The 16,578-nt window shown below is 33.3% G+C and overlaps 2 protein-coding genes across 2 annotated transcripts; both read left to right on the top strand.

The window, feature by feature from the left end:
* Positions 1-2,158: 2,158 nt before the first annotated feature.
* On the top strand, positions 2,159-3,986 carry LOC120119402 (gibberellin 2-beta-dioxygenase-like). Its single transcript, XM_039139210.1, has 2 exons — positions 2,159-2,597; positions 3,361-3,986. The coding sequence occupies exons 1-2, from the start codon at positions 2,218-2,220 to the stop codon at positions 3,956-3,958; spliced, it is 978 nt and encodes a 325-aa protein (XP_038995141.1). The 5' UTR covers positions 2,159-2,217; the 3' UTR covers positions 3,959-3,986.
* A 4,493-nt stretch (positions 3,987-8,479) lies between these two features.
* Positions 8,480-15,774, top strand: LOC120119401 (cullin-4-like). Its single transcript, XM_039139209.1, has 17 exons — positions 8,480-8,947; positions 10,028-10,143; positions 10,245-10,588; positions 11,249-11,429; positions 11,634-11,756; positions 11,876-12,163; positions 12,287-12,412; positions 12,550-12,651; positions 12,855-12,908; positions 13,820-13,926; positions 14,053-14,113; positions 14,210-14,341; positions 14,458-14,595; positions 14,700-14,780; positions 14,951-15,031; positions 15,158-15,238; positions 15,466-15,774. Exons 1-17 carry the CDS (start codon positions 8,626-8,628, stop codon positions 15,577-15,579), a joined length of 2,451 nt encoding a protein of 816 aa, XP_038995140.1. The 5' UTR covers positions 8,480-8,625; the 3' UTR covers positions 15,580-15,774.
* The last annotated feature ends 804 nt before the right edge of the window (positions 15,775-16,578 follow it).

Below are 16,578 nucleotides of genomic sequence, written 5' to 3'. Positions count from 1 at the left end.
ATGTGTAGTGTGTCAAAGAGACATAATCATAAACTTCTTCAATCTGACAGTGTGTATATATGAGAATTTTTAAGTATTTTAATATAATATTTTAAATATATATTTTTTTGAAAGATTAGACATAAAATTAATATACACGTATCACTGTTATCGTTCAATATTTACTCATCTTCAACACACATCACATACGTTACGCCTTCTCCCACATCAACCGAAAACACTTCTTACGAAACGCATTTCAGTCTGGATGCCAAAAAAAAATACTAATCGGGCATTAATAGTTTATGAATTTTAAAAATATAAAAATATATTTTAGGTGATATTTGAATAAAAAAACCCATTAATTTTACTTATAATTGGAATAACTATGATATTGGCTGTCATAGTTCCCTCCCATGGAATCTAGTCTCAGTTGAACGAGACTTCACCAATCCGATCTGAGATACTCTTTGCAACAAACATAAACCATTCATTATTTAGATGGGAAGGTGCAGATAACGAGAAAGAGTGATTACATTACTTCCAAGCTCAACTGTTTTGACAGTGAAGTCTGAACTAAACTCATTCGAGAAGCAAGGACAAATCACCATCAAACACAGTGAAGCTGCTGGTCCTCTCTCGGCTCACCACTGACCATGATTGGGAAGTCTCAAAGTGAAGATGCAGGGCCCTGTCTCAGCTCACCTCTGTTCACATTGTATGCAGTGCCCAATTTATTTCCTTAAAATACTGAAAGAGGGACGGACAGCTTTTATTTCACCTTTTTCTCTCTCTTTCTTCCATGCTCCCCCACTCCCCAACACACACATTTTAGTTCCCTTTAAAAACCCTTTGTTTAACATTGATTTTACTGTCGTTTTAGATTATCAAAAGCAATATTAAACACATATCAACAATTAGTTGATCTATTAGAATCATACATTAATTTTTTTTAAAGTAAAATCAAGAGTTTGAATATTTAATATTTATAAATGAAATAAATTGAATTGAGATAGTACTCTCATAATGAAGCTTTACAAAATTTGATCTTAAATATTCGATATTGTTAAACTAAAAAGCAATATTAAACACACCCATGCCCATAATGTGTTGCCGGAAAGCAGCCGAATTTTGTATGGTTTGGAATGAATGGTTAGGCAGAAAATTAGAAACAAATCAGTCACCGTCATGTAATTTGCTTTGTTTATTATGCGAATCATTGAAAAAAGAATGATAAAAAGGGAATTGGAGTAATCAAAGATTTGAATAATGTTTTTTACCATGTTTTATATCTTTTTGATAAGATATGATGGAATTTCCCACTCCACTAATCTTTAGATTAAGATTGAATGGTTAGGCAGATAATAGAAACAGACCATAGTATCATACAGATAATCTTGGTAGTATCCCTTTTATCATTTGAAACATTGAAAACTTTTGCAAAAGGAGGCGCTAGTTTTATCAATTTTTTAATTGATTGCTAACAAGTGATAAATAATTTTCTTTGAATGATGCATGGGATTACGATATAATATTTATTTAAAAAAAATTATTGATAACACACTATACAAATATCGATGTTCAATCTCAAAATTTTTGGAGAGATTAATATTTTTTTACAGTTGAGGTCCCTTGATAAATTAATAATAAAAAATAATAGTCTATAATGATTACAAAGTAATATTTATTAAGAATAAAATTTACTTTTATTACTATGCCCCTCAATGTATCAAATGATAGAATTTCCAATTCACTAATGGTGAGTAATATCCGGACCACCTTACAGAAATGCACAAACCAATTGTTTTCCAAAATCCATGTAGGCTTCTAATTAATCCAACAAAAACCGAATTTTGATTTTCCAATTCAACCTTTATAAACAAATAAATGTTTGTAAATTTTTTTATTGATTGTAATATAATATTTGTTTGAAAGACTCTTAATTATTTGATAATAAACATTCAAATATTCTTACATACTACATACTCAAACATAAGAACTTAAGGAATAATTTATCTCTTTAACCTCTAATATAACTTGGTTTGCACAAATGCTTGTAATATATATGAAAATGGCTAAATTTCGAAGCGCCCACACAAGGCCAGATGGCTGCTCTCTATAGTTAGTAACGATCTCTGCCACTTTCTGCTGCTATTTAACTCCACCAATTCCCCACTTACAATCCCTCCATTCCCCATTTCTCCTTCCTCCTTCCAATTCCTCTGTCTTTAAACAACCATGGTTGTGTTGTCACAGCCAGCAGCATTAGACCATTGTTCCTTAATCAAAACATGCAAGCCCACAGGCGTTTTCACAGGGATTCCGGTGATCGACCTTAAGGACGGAGAAGCAAAGACCCTAATAGTTAAGGCCTGTGAGGAGTTCGGTTTCTTCAAGCTGGTCAATCATGGCGTACCGATTGAGCTGATGACCAGATTAGAAGCTGAAGCTCTTAGGTTCTTTAACCTCCCACAGTCTGAAAAGGACAAAGCTGGTCCTCCTACCCCTTTTGGCTATGGCAACAAGAGAATCGGACTGAATGGTGATGTTGGATGGATCGAATATCTACTCCTCAATAACAATCCTCTCACCTCCCTTAATACCCCAGAAATTTTCAGGTAATCTCTTCTCCCTTTTTTTTTTTTGGGGTAAATTACACATTTATTATTCCAACTATTTTTGTTTTGGTCATCAAATTATTTTTCACTTCAAAATCATACCTACCATTACGTTTTGATTTTATTTTGGTAATCGACAATTAAAATTAACAGTCTTTCAAAAAAACAGTTAAAATTAACGGGATGTTGATATGTCATGTTATCATTCAAAAACAATTTTTTCAACAATCAATCCTATTAATTTTTTAGAGTAAATTAAATGTTTAACACTCCAACTATTACTTTTGTTTTATTTTGTTTTGGTCATCCAACTATTTTTTATTTTAAAATCATACATAACATTTAGTTTTGATTTCATTTTGGTCACCTACCATTAAAAGATCAATGGTGATACTAATATGTTAATAGATAATATCACATCAGTATTGAAAATATAAAAAAAATTATGTTAGCAGTTTTATTAATTTTTTAACGATGGATAACTAAAATGAAAGAAAATTAAATGTTATGTATGATTTAAAAAAATATTTTGTGTGACCAAAACAAAACAAAAGTGATACATAAGACATGAAACTTATAGTTTACCTAATTTTTTTAATAGACGATTAAAATAAAATAAAAACATAAACTTGTATATAATTTTTAAAAAATAATAATAATTAGACAAACTAGAGAAAAAAAATGATAGTTAAATGTTCATTATTTTACGAGTAACATTGTTTCCAAAGGAATTCCTTTTGAGTTGGAATATTTGATGAAGCAGATATGCAGTAAAGGAGTACATGGAAGCAGTGAAGAGATTAGCAATCGAAGTGCTTGAAGTAATGGGTGATGGGCTGAAGATTGAGCCGAGGAATGCACTGAGTGGGCTAATAAGAGACGAGAAGAGTGACTCGTGTTTCAGGCTAAACCACTACCCACCATGCCCAGAGCTGCAAGCATTGAGTGGTAGAAATCTGATTGGGTTTGGGGAACACACAGACCCTCAAATAATCTCAATCCTAAGATCCAACAACACATCTGGCCTCCAAATATGTCTCCGAGACAGGACATGGGTTTCAGTCCCTCCTGATCAAACCTCCTTCTTCATCAACGTTGGTGATGCCTTGCAGGTGTTGAGTAATGGGAGGCTAAGGAGTGTGAGGCACAGGGTGTTAGCAGGATCAATGAAATCAAGGGTTTCCATGATATATTTTGGAGGGCCACCGGTGAATCAGAAGATTGTGCCTATACCTTCATTAATGGCCAAAGGAGAAGAAAGGTTGTACAAGGAGTTCACATGGTGGGAGTACAAGAATTCAGCTTCCAAATCAAGGTTGGGAGATAACAGGCTTGGGCTGTTTGAGAACAAAACCCAATGATGTTTGTCCCACATTTTATGTTTCCATACATGCAAACCAAATGTCCTTTCCTTTTTTCCAAATATTATGTACAAATATATTGATTCTTAGTTATAAAAAAAAGGAATTTTTTTATCTTCTCCTTTTTTCCTATGATCTTCCAAGTTCGGGTTAAACCTATTAAATCAATCTAACTGAATAAATTTAGTTTGATCAATTTTATTTTACTTTTATCAATTTCAAATATCGGTCAAGTTGGTTTAATTTCGCCTTTAAATTCTTAAGTTGAATTAACTAATTTTAAAAATACTTATTAAATATATTTATATTAATAATTAAAATCATGACTGAATTTGTGTCCCGAGTTAGTTAAGTATCAATTTAGTTGTAAATTATTAAATTACCCCTTTGGATCGTAATCAATTTTATTTTTCTTATCAATTTCAAAATTTGACAAGGTCTTTTGGTTTCGCCATTAAAATTCAAAATTGAATTTACCAACTTTAAAAACACTAATTAAATATGTTTGTACTAATAATTAAAATCTTAATTGGTTTACTAACAATTAGATAACCTAATGGGACGAAACATTAGTTTTCGTAAGTAAGATCAAAGATTCAAATGTAACACTTCAAATTCCGTATTAGTAGTTTCAAGTTTATCGGAGAGGTATGTGGACCGCGTGGAATTCTGTAACCCCATAGACTCGGCCTATACATTACGACTGAATTTCTATAACACCCCTAGCCCATATATGTTTCGTAATACGAGCTATAAATGTCACATCAACTCAACTGACATTTTGCTGAACTTAAATGTTTCAAATTTTGTTCCATTTAATAATTTCTTTTTTGACTTTAAAAACTTTTTCCTTAATCATATAAATTTATAAAATAATGTTTGATCATTGAAAACTAATCTGATTTCAGTCAGTAATTAGGCAGTTCATTGTTTGTTCATGTCCAAATACAACTGCCTAATACCGCTTGATTTTAAACCATTTAAAATATAACATTTATATTATTCACTCATAAATACGATTAATACTAAAATTAGAAAAAAAAACTAAAGAAAATAATCCTAATTACTATTACAAGCCCTTTTTAAAATAAATCTGATAAAATAACCTAACAAATATAATGTACATGCCACTAATAAGTCAAAGTTAGTAACCAGACATTGCCTTAATTTTAGAAATTATGATGCGGTCTTAAAAAGGATGTCGAACTATTTCGAAAATCACTAGTAGCCACCCCTGAGCATACTTGCGGGAGATGTACCATTAATTCTCTAATAAGTGAGCATTGCCTTGGGTTTTAAAAATAGAATCAAACAAATTTTATTTGTCCTAATTAACTAAGGATAAATTAAAGGCTTTTTCTAGCTTAAGGTGTCAAATTATGAAATTAAAGGACGTAGAGGTATAAACCTAAAAATGTAGGCTTTAATGTTAACCCTATTTGATTTTTAATCAATTGTTGAATCCAATAACCAAGGTTGTCCCTTGAGCATTTACGCGAGGGCCGACTCGGATTATTCCCTAAATTAAGGGGACTATATTAAAATCTAGCTAAAAGTGAATGCTCTATTTAACCTATTTAATTATGTCAATATTAAAACTTTAATCGAAGTTTGGGGACTAAAAAAGTCAAGATCTAAAAATATTGATTTCTAAAAGATTTAAAAGCTTAGGACCTAAATTGATAATTTCTAAATTTGGGGGTCTAATTAACAATCTAAATTCTAGATGTTATCTAAATTATTAAACCTAAAGTTTTTTTTAGAGAATATTAATTTTTAATAAATTTTAAGAGTCGAGCAATCAATTCGAGTAATCGGGCATCCTATGCGAAAATTCGGCTCGAATTGTTCCATAATTAAACTAGAATGTCATCCTAAATTCTAAGCTCGATTCGAGTGTTAATATAATTTAAAATTAAATCTAAGAATTTAAACTATGAAATATTGAAACATTTAATAAACTTAATTAAAAAATTAAAACAATAAATAAAAAAACAAAAAAAACAACATAAAATAAAAATAAAAATAAACCTAAATATAAGGATCTATTTGCATAAATACTAAATTACTAAACTAAAAGGGAATAAATTAAACATAAAAAGGGGCTAAATTAAAACAAATCAAAATTAAATGGCTAAATCTAAATAAAATAAAATAAAATAGTTTTAGGGATTAAAATGTAAAAACACGTGAAAGTTACAGGGACTTAAGGCAATTTTCCAATTTATTTAAGCCTAAAAACAATATGTTGAAATAAAAAGTAAAAATTACAAAATCAGTTCACACAATTTTTTAAAAAAATTAAAAAGTCACTACATATGATTAAAGTGTTAAAACACACTAAAAGTAGGGGGACTAAAAGGAAATTATACCAAAAAATATAAAGCATAAACATAAATGGGTAAATCATAAAATTAGTCCCCTCCAATGACCATTTTATAAAAACACGCGTGAGTTAGGGGAACTAAAGTGAAATTTCCCCTAACTCACTTTATAAATACAACTTTTGGGTTTTTTCCATTTGAAGCAACAAAAGAAACGAAGAGCTCTCCCCTCTCTCCTCCGTTGGCCCATCGTCGGCCGCCGTCGTAGATTTTGGCTCGGTTTCGCACGAAACAATCTCCATCGCCATGAAAATGGCTGAGACAGTTCAGCTCTCCCGGGCTCCGACGACTCCTCCGACAACCCATATAAGTTCCGATCTACTACTTTTTTCACTTTTCGTATTTTTTACTGACTGTAAAATGCTAGGATTTGGTTGTTATTCGATTAAAAAAACTCTTATTTTTTATTTGTTATTGGAAATGTTAAAAAATCTACATGTTACTTTTTTAAAACCGAAATTAAGAACAATAACACCGAAAAAAACTATGTGAAAATAGAGAAAAAAAGGAAAAAGAAAAATGTAACTTTGTGTTGTTTTATTGCTTTTGAAACAAACAAGTACATAGTGCCCCTTTTATTGAATCTGGCCGATAGAGCTTTACATTGTTTTTCGTTTGGGTTTTAATACCCATTTTCAAAGCAAAGAAAATGATTCTAATTTTGTCTGCTTGTGTCTTCTTCGGGTTAGGGTAGAGTGGAGTGTGCGGGTGGCTTTTCCCTGGTTGGTACAGAGGGGGTGGCCCTTGGTTGGGGAAGTAGATGGTGGCTACTGATTGGGGTGTTCGAGCGGCTACAGGGCTAGGTTAGATTTCGGGTCGGGTCCTAGGCTGAGTTTCGGTTAAGTTTTATTTTATGATTAGGTCTCAGGTTGGGCTTGAGGTTTAGTTGGGTTTTAATTTGGAATTGTAAATGGGTTCGAGTTTTTTTATTTTGAGTTGTAATATGTATTTGTGGTCTGAATAATTATAATATGGATAATAATTATTATTATATTGGTAAGTGGAAAAATGGTGATTACAATGTCGTTGTAAGTTTAACCTAAGAACCCATAGAAATAATTTATTCATGTATAACCTTGCAATCAATATGTTCGTGTGAAAGTACCATTCAAGCATTGAGGCACTTCATGCATAACATATATGTCCTTGTAAGTTTAACCTAAGATGACATAAAACATGTTTGCATCACATTCATCAACCGTTGAAGGACCAAGTAATTTCGTTGTTGTAACTATATCGGGCTACTCAAGGAGCTCGTGGTTGTGCATACATGTTTTGCAGCTCGATTTGTCATTGCAAAAAAAAAATATATTGGGGAAGATTTAGGGGGAAAATGGAATGTAGACGTTGGTTAATTTGTTCTTGGGTGTATATTAACTTATTCTTTCTATCAATAGGTTCCCATACTCATCAAACCCGTTATTAATAGTAATATTTGAGTTGGATCGATTATAGACAATTCACCACTTTTGATTTGGATGAAGAGTCGCAACCCATGATTCATGATGGTGCTGCAGATGACTCTAGTCATCTAGTTCTGAAGATTTTAAGAAAGAAAAACTGAAGAGGATGAAAATGAAGATTCATTTTGGGCCCCTTTCTTCTTTAATCTTGACTTAGGGGTTTTATAGTGTTATTCTATACTAGTGTTAGACTTAGGGTTATAATAACTACTCGTAAGCTGGTTAATTAAATGTATATAACTATTTGATAATAGATTTGATATTGACATATCACATGGGCCTACTAGTATTCATGTCAAGAGAAAATGACTAGTCAGAGTTTGTGATTGACAGATAAGGATCTTTTACGGACCTTTTTTGTTATGGAGATTTTAATTTTTGACGAGATTATTTGTGAATGAAATCCGAAGAAGATATAGCAATATCAAATCGAACTGAGCCAACCTTATTTGATTTCAATTAGTTTAAGTTCTAATTATTGTTTGGGTTGATTTATTCAATTTAAATAGAGTAATCAATTTATTCCATTATTGTAATATTCAAATAAAACGGACCGAACCGATTGAATGCACATATGAATAATTTGGGACAAAAATGGAAAATAGTATATTTGGAGGAACAAATATTGAATTTGTTTTAAAATTTCTCTCTCTTGCTCTCGCTCACAAATTTCAATCTTTTACTGCTTTGCTGCTGCCTTCTCAAATCTTCCTTTTCCCCGTTTCCTCTGTATTAACCTTTGTCAACAACAACGCTAACCCCAAAAGGAAAGAGAATGGAGCTGAAGAAGATTTTTACAATGCTCTGTTGAATCACTTTCATGTCTCTCCCCCCCACCAAACGCTTTTTTTCCAACGCCACTTCTTCTTCTTCTTCTTCTTCCTCATCACATCATTTCCAGCCTCCACTTAAGAAAGCCAAGTCCCAAGCCGTTGCTTGCTCTCTCGACCCTAACAAAAACGGCCTCCATCACCACCGTAACAGCCAAGACGATAACATCGTGGCTTTCGACCCTTCATCTATGCCCCTCGACGATGATTCCAAGCCTGACGATGCTTGTAAGCCCGCCGCCGCTAATTTGTCTCGCAAAAAGGCTACCCCGCCTCAACCTGCCAAAAAGCTTGTCATCAAACTCGTTAAAGGTTGAGTTTCTTGATCCCTTTCTTTAATGTGAAGTTTATTTTCTGGGTCGTTTATAAAATTTCCCCTTTAGTTAATTTCGGAGTTTGATCTTAGAATTCGATTGGCTTTTTTTGTTGGGTCGTTTTTAAAAAAAAATTAGGGATTGGGGAAGGTGAATTTAGAAACTTGGAGTTCTGTTTTACTGAGATCTATCTGTTGCCAAGTACTCCTCTATCCACGAATCTTAAGAAGTGTTGCTTTTTCCGGCATAATGCGGTCATGACTTCAACCATTTACTAAAATTGAGCCGTCTGTTTTATGATAATTTGAATTTGGCATCGGTTTTTAGGAGGCAATCTATTCATGATAAACAATTTCAGTGTCCTATTTGATTTGTTAGTTTAAAGGGTTTTGTTAAATAGTGTCCTTAATGCAATTCTATTTATAATTTTGAATGCAGTTGATGAAGACATTACTATACATAGTAAGCTGACCTCAAAGAATTCCCTTAGGGAACTGGATAGCAAAATCCTAATTACATTTGATGTTTTTTGCCCTTGAGATGTGGGACTACTACTTATGCAACTCTACATGAAGAACTCTGAACGTTTATTCATTTTGGATTGTTTTTTCAGTTTGGCCTCAGTTAATCTGTCACAGGAAAAACTAGTGTGAATGTTGTTTAGAAGATATCCTGTGAAACCCCGGAGCTTTTAGAAAAGTTCATTTCCATCCTCTTTTAGACCATCCATGATGCATGCTTGCATAAGTATAATCAGTTGCTTCATCTTCCTGAACAAGTGAAAATGGGTTTTGGTTAGCTGGTGACTTTTATTTGTAAGTTTAATTGCAAGGAGTTGTACCAACGGTTTAAGTAAGATTGTTTTTAAAAAAAAAATCAAATTGTAAGTTTACGTGCAGGGAATTGTAAAGAGGGTTGAAGTAAGTTTGTTTTATATTTTCAAATCAAACTGTATCTCCAATACAATGTTGTTTATATGAACTCAGGAAACTAGAAACACATTACTAACAAGAAAATATTTAGGACATATATTGAGAAATGTTTCTGATACATTTCAACTTGTCTTGTTTTTATATAGCAAAACCTACATTGCCTACGAATTTTGAGGAGGAGACATGGGCAAAGCTGAAGTCCGCCATTACTGCTATATTTTTTAAACAACCAGATTCTTGTGACTTGGAGAAGCTTTACCAGGTAAGTATCACATATTTTCTCTTTTTCACTATTTTGATTATGATAGCCATTTACAATGTGAGCAATGTTGCCTCTTGATACATGAGCTTGCTTCTCTTCAGGCTGTCAATGATCTTTGCCTGTACAAGATGGGAGGAAGCCTTTACCGAAGGATTGAAAAAGAGTGTGAAGAACATATATCAGCAGCACTAAGATCTTTGGTTGGGCAAAGCCCAGATCTGGTTTTCTTATCACTTGTTGAGAAATGTGGGCAAGATCTTTGTGATCAAATGTTAATGATTCGTGGTATAGCCTTGTATCTAGACAGAACATATGTTAAACAAACCCCAAATGTACGTTCATTGTGGGACATGGGCTTGCAGCTCTTCCGTAGACATCTTTCTTTGGCTCCTGAAGTCGAGCACAAAACTGTCACTGGTCTTTTGAGAATGATTGAGGGTGAGAGGTAATTCTAATGAATTTTAAATTTAAATATTCAACTTCTTTATTGCTGTTGAGGGTGAGAGGTTTTTTGCATGTATCAACCTAACCTGGCTAAATATGCATAATAGTTTTAGATGGATGTTGTAAAGAATCAGGTATCATTAAGTTTTGCAGAACTTATGGATGAACTATCCATTGGTTGCTATTGTACTGTCTTTGCTAATAGACATCAATCATAATGTGAGTGGATGAAAGTGTACTAGCTAAACTAATGCAATGGTCAACTTGTTTGATGTCATGCTGGATTTTCTGTGCAAGAATCAGTGGAGCTAAAAATTGAAAAAATCATCGTGCAACATGTTGAGTATTGATTAAGCTGAATTAACTCATAGCTTCTTGTTTTAATGTCCTTATTCCCTTGTCATTTACTTCTATGGTTTTACCAGTCTAAGGCATAAGATTCTAGTTACTTGGCAAAGGCTAGAGGACAAGAGGTGGTAACATATTTTTCTAGTGTGGAATGAAGTCTCTTGAAGGCCAGTTAGAATGTCTGATCAATTTAACTGTAACTTAACTTACTGTCAATCATTTTCTTTGTAGCACTTGTTAACAATTCTGATGTTTCAAGTTTTTATTGAATTTGCAACTTGGGTTCCTTTGCATTCTGTTTTTGATCATGCAGGTTAGGTGAAGCAGTGGATAGGACGCTCCTTAATCATCTTTTGAAGATGTTTACTGCTTTAGGTATTTACTCTGAAAGCTTTGAAAAGCCATTCCTGGAGTGCACTTCTGAGTTTTATGCAGCTGAAGGAATGAAATACATGCAGCAATCTGATGTTCCGGATTATCTGAAACATGTAGAGGTGTGTTTCATTTTTTACGTTTGCAGTTAGAGGTGACTACTGACTGGTGCAGTGGTGCCTTATATTTTGATTTCTACATGTTTTTTCCATATAATAATAATGATAATAGCCTAATATATCATCATATTCCATGGAATGTACATGTTTATCCCTCTGAGATTTTGGATTACTTCCTGTATGCAATATATTCGGATATACTTGCAGATGAGGTTACATGAAGAACATGAAAGGTGCTTACTCTACCTGGATGCTCTTACAAGAAAGCCACTTATAGCAACAGCAGAAAAGCAACTGCTTGAACGTCATATACCTGCTATTCTTGATAAGGTATGACTGCAGTTCTTTGCACGTTGAATGCCTGCTTGAATTTGAATATTTTTAATGGTAATATATATATTTTTTTTGATAGGATTTAATGGTAATATATATTTTTCTAATTTCTGCAGGGCTTTGTGACACTGATGGATGGACGTCGTATTGAGGACCTTCAGAGAATGTACTCACTGTTTTCAAGGGTCAATGCTCTTGAATCACTCAGGCAGGCTTTAAGTTCATATGTTAGGAGAACTGGACAAGGCATTGTCATGGATGAAGAGAAAGACAAGGACATGGTGTCTTCCTTGTTAGAATTCAAAGCTTCACTTGATTCAATATGGGAAGACAGCTTTTCCAAGAATGAGGCGTTTAGCAACACCATCAAAGATTCTTTTGAGCATCTAATTAACCTACGTCAGGTTAGCATGTTTTCTCCTCTGTTTTGGAGGTTATTTTATTTTTAAACTGCATTTAGTAATACTCATTTTAAATTACAATATTTAATCGTGGCTGATGGCTGAACTTTGTGTCATGTTTAATAGAACCGACCCGCTGAGCTGATTGCAAAGTTTCTGGATGAAAAGCTTCGTGCTGGTAATAAGGGTATTTCTGAAGAGGAATTAGAGGGAACACTTGATAAAGCTTTGGTTTTATTCAGGTTCATCCAGGTAGAGTTCATGTTTTCCCGATAAGAAATATTAAATTTGCTTTTGCTTCAAATGGAAGTTCTCTTTTTGTGCATTTCTTGCTTTTATTCTCCGTAAATTAATGCTAGAGATGAAATAATATTTTATTGGTAATCAAGGGAAAGGATGTCTTTGGAGCATTCTATAAGAAGGATCTTGCAAAAAGGCTGCTTCTAGGAAAGAGTGCTTCTATAGATGCTGAGAAATCTATGATTTCTAAGGTCAGTTTATTTTTGAATCAGATGTGTTAGGTGGTGTTAGACCACAGATGTTTAGTATTATATTTCCTGTGGTCTTATATTAAAGTTTGGCCCGTCCACCTATTACGAATTGGTTTAAAGTTGTATTCTTAACAAAATCGCTTCTCTCTCATTCTCTTACTCTGAAGAGTGTATTAAATCATTACATTGTTATGATGGTGCAGCTTAAGACTGAATGTGGCAGCCAATTTACAAACAAACTTGAAGGAATGTTCAAGGTCCTCCGCTATATTTATTTATTTAAACTTTCCCTAGAAATGCATTAAATATATGTTGCCATTGGAATTTCTAATCACGAATCAAGTGTAATTGGTGTTTTTTGTTCTGTAAACATGGGCAATCCAGTAACTCTTATAACAACTGGGCATATTTAACTCCACTGGTAGTGGCATTGGTTCCAGAATGTTATTCCTCAAGACATGATTTTAGTTAATTATGAGTTTCCCTGCAAATAGAATGTTATATGTAGCAAATTAATTGTACCTTGAGGATTGATTACACAAATAATTATTCAAGTAATAGAATTAAGAACAGAAGAAAAGGATTCTAAGAAAGATTTATTCAACAATCTGCAAAATTTTTTGGAGTTTGTGTAATACTGGACTTATTTCTCTGTGACTGGTTTCTTATGCCTAGAATACGTTGACAGAGCAAACTTCATTTACTCTTTGGTGGTAGAGTACCTGGAAATTTGGAAGAAATATCACATTGAAATGCACACTTGAATTTCCTTTCCAGTTTGAGGGAAACTAGTGATATGAGATAAATTTTAGTGTGATATTAATGCAGTTGTCACCTTAGATTAGAACTATAGCTTTTATTTTATTTTTACAAATGATATGAATGGACTTGTGTTGGTCATTAAATCACCTCTCGTTCTAGGATTGATCTTTCTGATTGTGGTTTTATGTCGAAGGGTTCTTGCTCTTTCCCAGAAATCATCCGTTGAACTTTACATGAGAGGATGAATGTGGAAGATTTTTCATTATAAATATGGTTGTAATCAATTTTCAAACAAAATTCTTTCTCTATTGTGTGTGTATATCCATGCTTATTTTCTTTGATGTGTTACAAATTGCAAAATGAACCTTAATTGTGTTGAATGTGAACTCTTGTGATTTTCATCTAGGATATTGAATTATCAAAGGAGATAAATGAATCATTCAAGCAGTCATCCCAGGCCAGGTCAAAGCTTCCATCAGGAATTGAGATGAGCGTCCATGTCTTAACAACTGGGTAAATCATATTTCACCGTTATTTGAATTAAACCATAAATGCTTGATTAATTACTTTATTTTCATGGTTATTTAGTTCTAGTTTTTTTTTTTTTTAAAATTCTATTCTGATTGCTGAGCGGTGTAGGTACTGGCCAACGTACCCACCCATGGATGTTAGGCTTCCACATGAACTGAATGTCTATCAGGTTTGCTACAGGCTTTGGGATGAGCTGTCCACTGTTATGGACACCGGAGAGTTTTTAAATCTAAAAGTTGACACTTTTGTACTATTGGTGTAACAGGATATCTTTAAGGACTTCTACTTGAGTAAGTACAGTGGGAGGCGCTTAATGTGGCAAAATTCATTAGGTCATTGTGTGTTGAAAGCTGATTTTCCCAAAGGGAAAAAGGAGCTGTCAGTTTCCTTATTCCAGGCTAGTCTATTGGTGTTTCTGTGACCATTGTTCTGTCATTAAGTTATGTTTTCGAATTTTCTCTAGCAGCGCACAGTTCTAATATTTTTCTGGGTTTGTGACTGTTTACTCTCTAGACCGTAGTTCTGATGTTGTTCAACGATGCCCTAAAGCTTAGCTTTCAAGACATTAAGGATTCCACTGGCATTGAGGACAAAGAATTGAGGAGGACCTTGCAGTCCCTTGCATGCGGGAAAGTTAGAGTCCTACAAAAGGTATGTCCATTTATCATTTCTTATATGTGCTGGTAAAGTTGATACATTGTTTATTTTACTTCGTTCCATTTTCTTTATTCCTTTTCTGAATCTGTATGCTGCAGTTTCCGAAGGGGAAGGATGTGGAAGATGATGATTCATTCGTTTTCAATGAAGGATTTACTGCTCCGCTCTATCGTCTAAAGGTAAATGTATTTTGCAATTTCAAGTTGCAGCTGGTAAATATATTTTGAAAGATCAAACTAAATGTTGCGTGTATATCGATACTATCCCGCTGAATTCAACTAGAGAGGATTAATGATAAATCTGCTTTTCTCGCATGATAAGGCATCAAGTTGAGTTTTCGGGAATGCAGGTAAATGCAATCCAGATGAAAGAGACAGTGGAGGAGCACACTAGCACTACCGAGAGAGTATTTCAAGACCGTCAATATCAGGTTCATCTTTGCTTCACACTCACATTCTCTTCTTATCCATCCACCGAAAACAAATAAAAATAACAGAATAGAAAGCAATCTCTATAGGAGCTTAATCATTTGCCATTTTTGCTTGATTAATTGCAGGTTGATGCTGCCATTGTTCGGATAATGAAGACGAGGAAAGTGTTGAGCCACACTCTTTTGATAACTGAACTCTTCCAACAGGTAAGCATATTCTTCTTTTGCGTTGTGCATAACAAACACATCTCCAAGGAGTTCCGAGTAACATCCAATCACAATCGTAGCTAAAAATAAACAAAGTTGGTGTTACTGTTTAAGAGTTATCATGCCATTAACCAGTCTACTGCAAATTATGATATCTAGACATCAAAGGGGATAATGTGCCTTTAAGTTGCATATTTAACATACTCAAAGTTTGTTGGATTGAACAGCTTAAGTTCCCCATAAAACCAGCTGATTTGAAGAAAAGGATTGAATCTCTGATTGACCGGGAGTACCTGGAGCGGGACAAGAACAACCCACAAATATACAATTACTTGGCATAGTTTTCCCAATTCATCTTATTTTTCTTTGCTTCGATGATCTGCTCTTGTAAATGACGGGTAAAAACATGGAGCTGAAATCCCTTGTCAGATCCATGTACAGTAGTAGTTTGTAGTATTTACGTTGTTGCAATCAGGACTGTACTTGTAAAAGTATATTTGGCCTCTGCTTTCTTACCATTTTTTACGGAATTCACAATGGGAGGGAGACTACAGTCACTTCAAATAAGCTGCTTTTGTGTTTTTCTTGTTTCATGGACGACCCTTTTTATTTTGGCATAATATCAAAATTAGCTTTCAATATTTATCAAAATGGTCATTTTGAGTCTCATTTCTTTGGGAGTATTTTGGTCCATAATCTCATTTTAGGTCAAAAAGTCCTTTTGCGAATGGAAATTATTAGTCATCAAAAGGTAACACTAAAATATTATGACTTGGTGTAATAGTCAAATAAATGGTAAAGTACACAAATGGTCCATTGATTATAGGATGTTTTAGGTCTCCTGACTAATAAAAATTACAAAATAGCCTCCTAGCTATAAGGTGTTGATTGAGTCTTTAAACTATTAAAAGTTACGAAATGGTCACATAATTATTTATTATGTTTTAAATTTGTCTTTTTTCGTTAAAAAACTAATGGTCGTTTGAGTTGAATATTAATATATTGATTGAGAATGATAGTTGTTTGAGATTTTGATATCATATTTTATCATATTTCAATCTATAGGTTAATGTCTTACTTAGATCGTTGTCATTTTTTTAACAGAAAATGATGAGTTTGGAACATAATGAATAGTCAGATGACCATTTTATAACTCTAATATTCGAGAGACTCAACAAAGCAATGTCCTATAATCGATGGATCATTAGTAACTTTTAATAATCGGAGGATATAATAAAACATCATATACTCGAGGGACTATTTATATATTTTACCCTTAAATAAATTGAGGTTTTTGAGAGATGAGATTTCTTTTATTTTCAATCAACTAGTGGTAAACA

This window comes from Hibiscus syriacus, unplaced genomic scaffold (genome assembly GCF_006381635.1).
Source record: "Hibiscus syriacus cultivar Baekdansim isolate YM2019G1 unplaced genomic scaffold, ASM638163v2 tig00110332_pilon, whole genome shotgun sequence".
In the NCBI taxonomy this organism is placed as follows: domain Eukaryota; kingdom Viridiplantae; phylum Streptophyta; class Magnoliopsida; order Malvales; family Malvaceae; genus Hibiscus; species Hibiscus syriacus.
The sequence above is the reverse complement of the archived record's forward strand: the minus strand, read 5'-3'. Positions and strand labels throughout refer to the sequence as shown.

Bases quoted from the DNA above. Each gene is read 5' to 3' on its own strand.
- LOC120119402 (XM_039139210.1), top strand. From the start codon at position 2,218: ATGGTTGTGTTGTCACAGCCAGCAGCATTAGACCATTGTTCCTTAATC. The intron at 2,598-3,360 runs GTAATCTCTTCT...TTGATGAAGCAG, and splicing joins AATACCCCAGAAATTTTCAG to ATATGCAGTAAAGGAGTACA.
- LOC120119401 (XM_039139209.1), top strand. From the start codon at position 8,626: ATGTCTCTCCCCCCCACCAAACGCTTTTTTTCCAACGCCACTTCTTCT. The intron at 14,342-14,457 runs GCTAGTCTATTG...TTTACTCTCTAG, and splicing joins TGTCAGTTTCCTTATTCCAG to ACCGTAGTTCTGATGTTGTT. The intron at 15,032-15,157 runs GTTCATCTTTGC...GATTAATTGCAG, and splicing joins TTCAAGACCGTCAATATCAG to GTTGATGCTGCCATTGTTCG.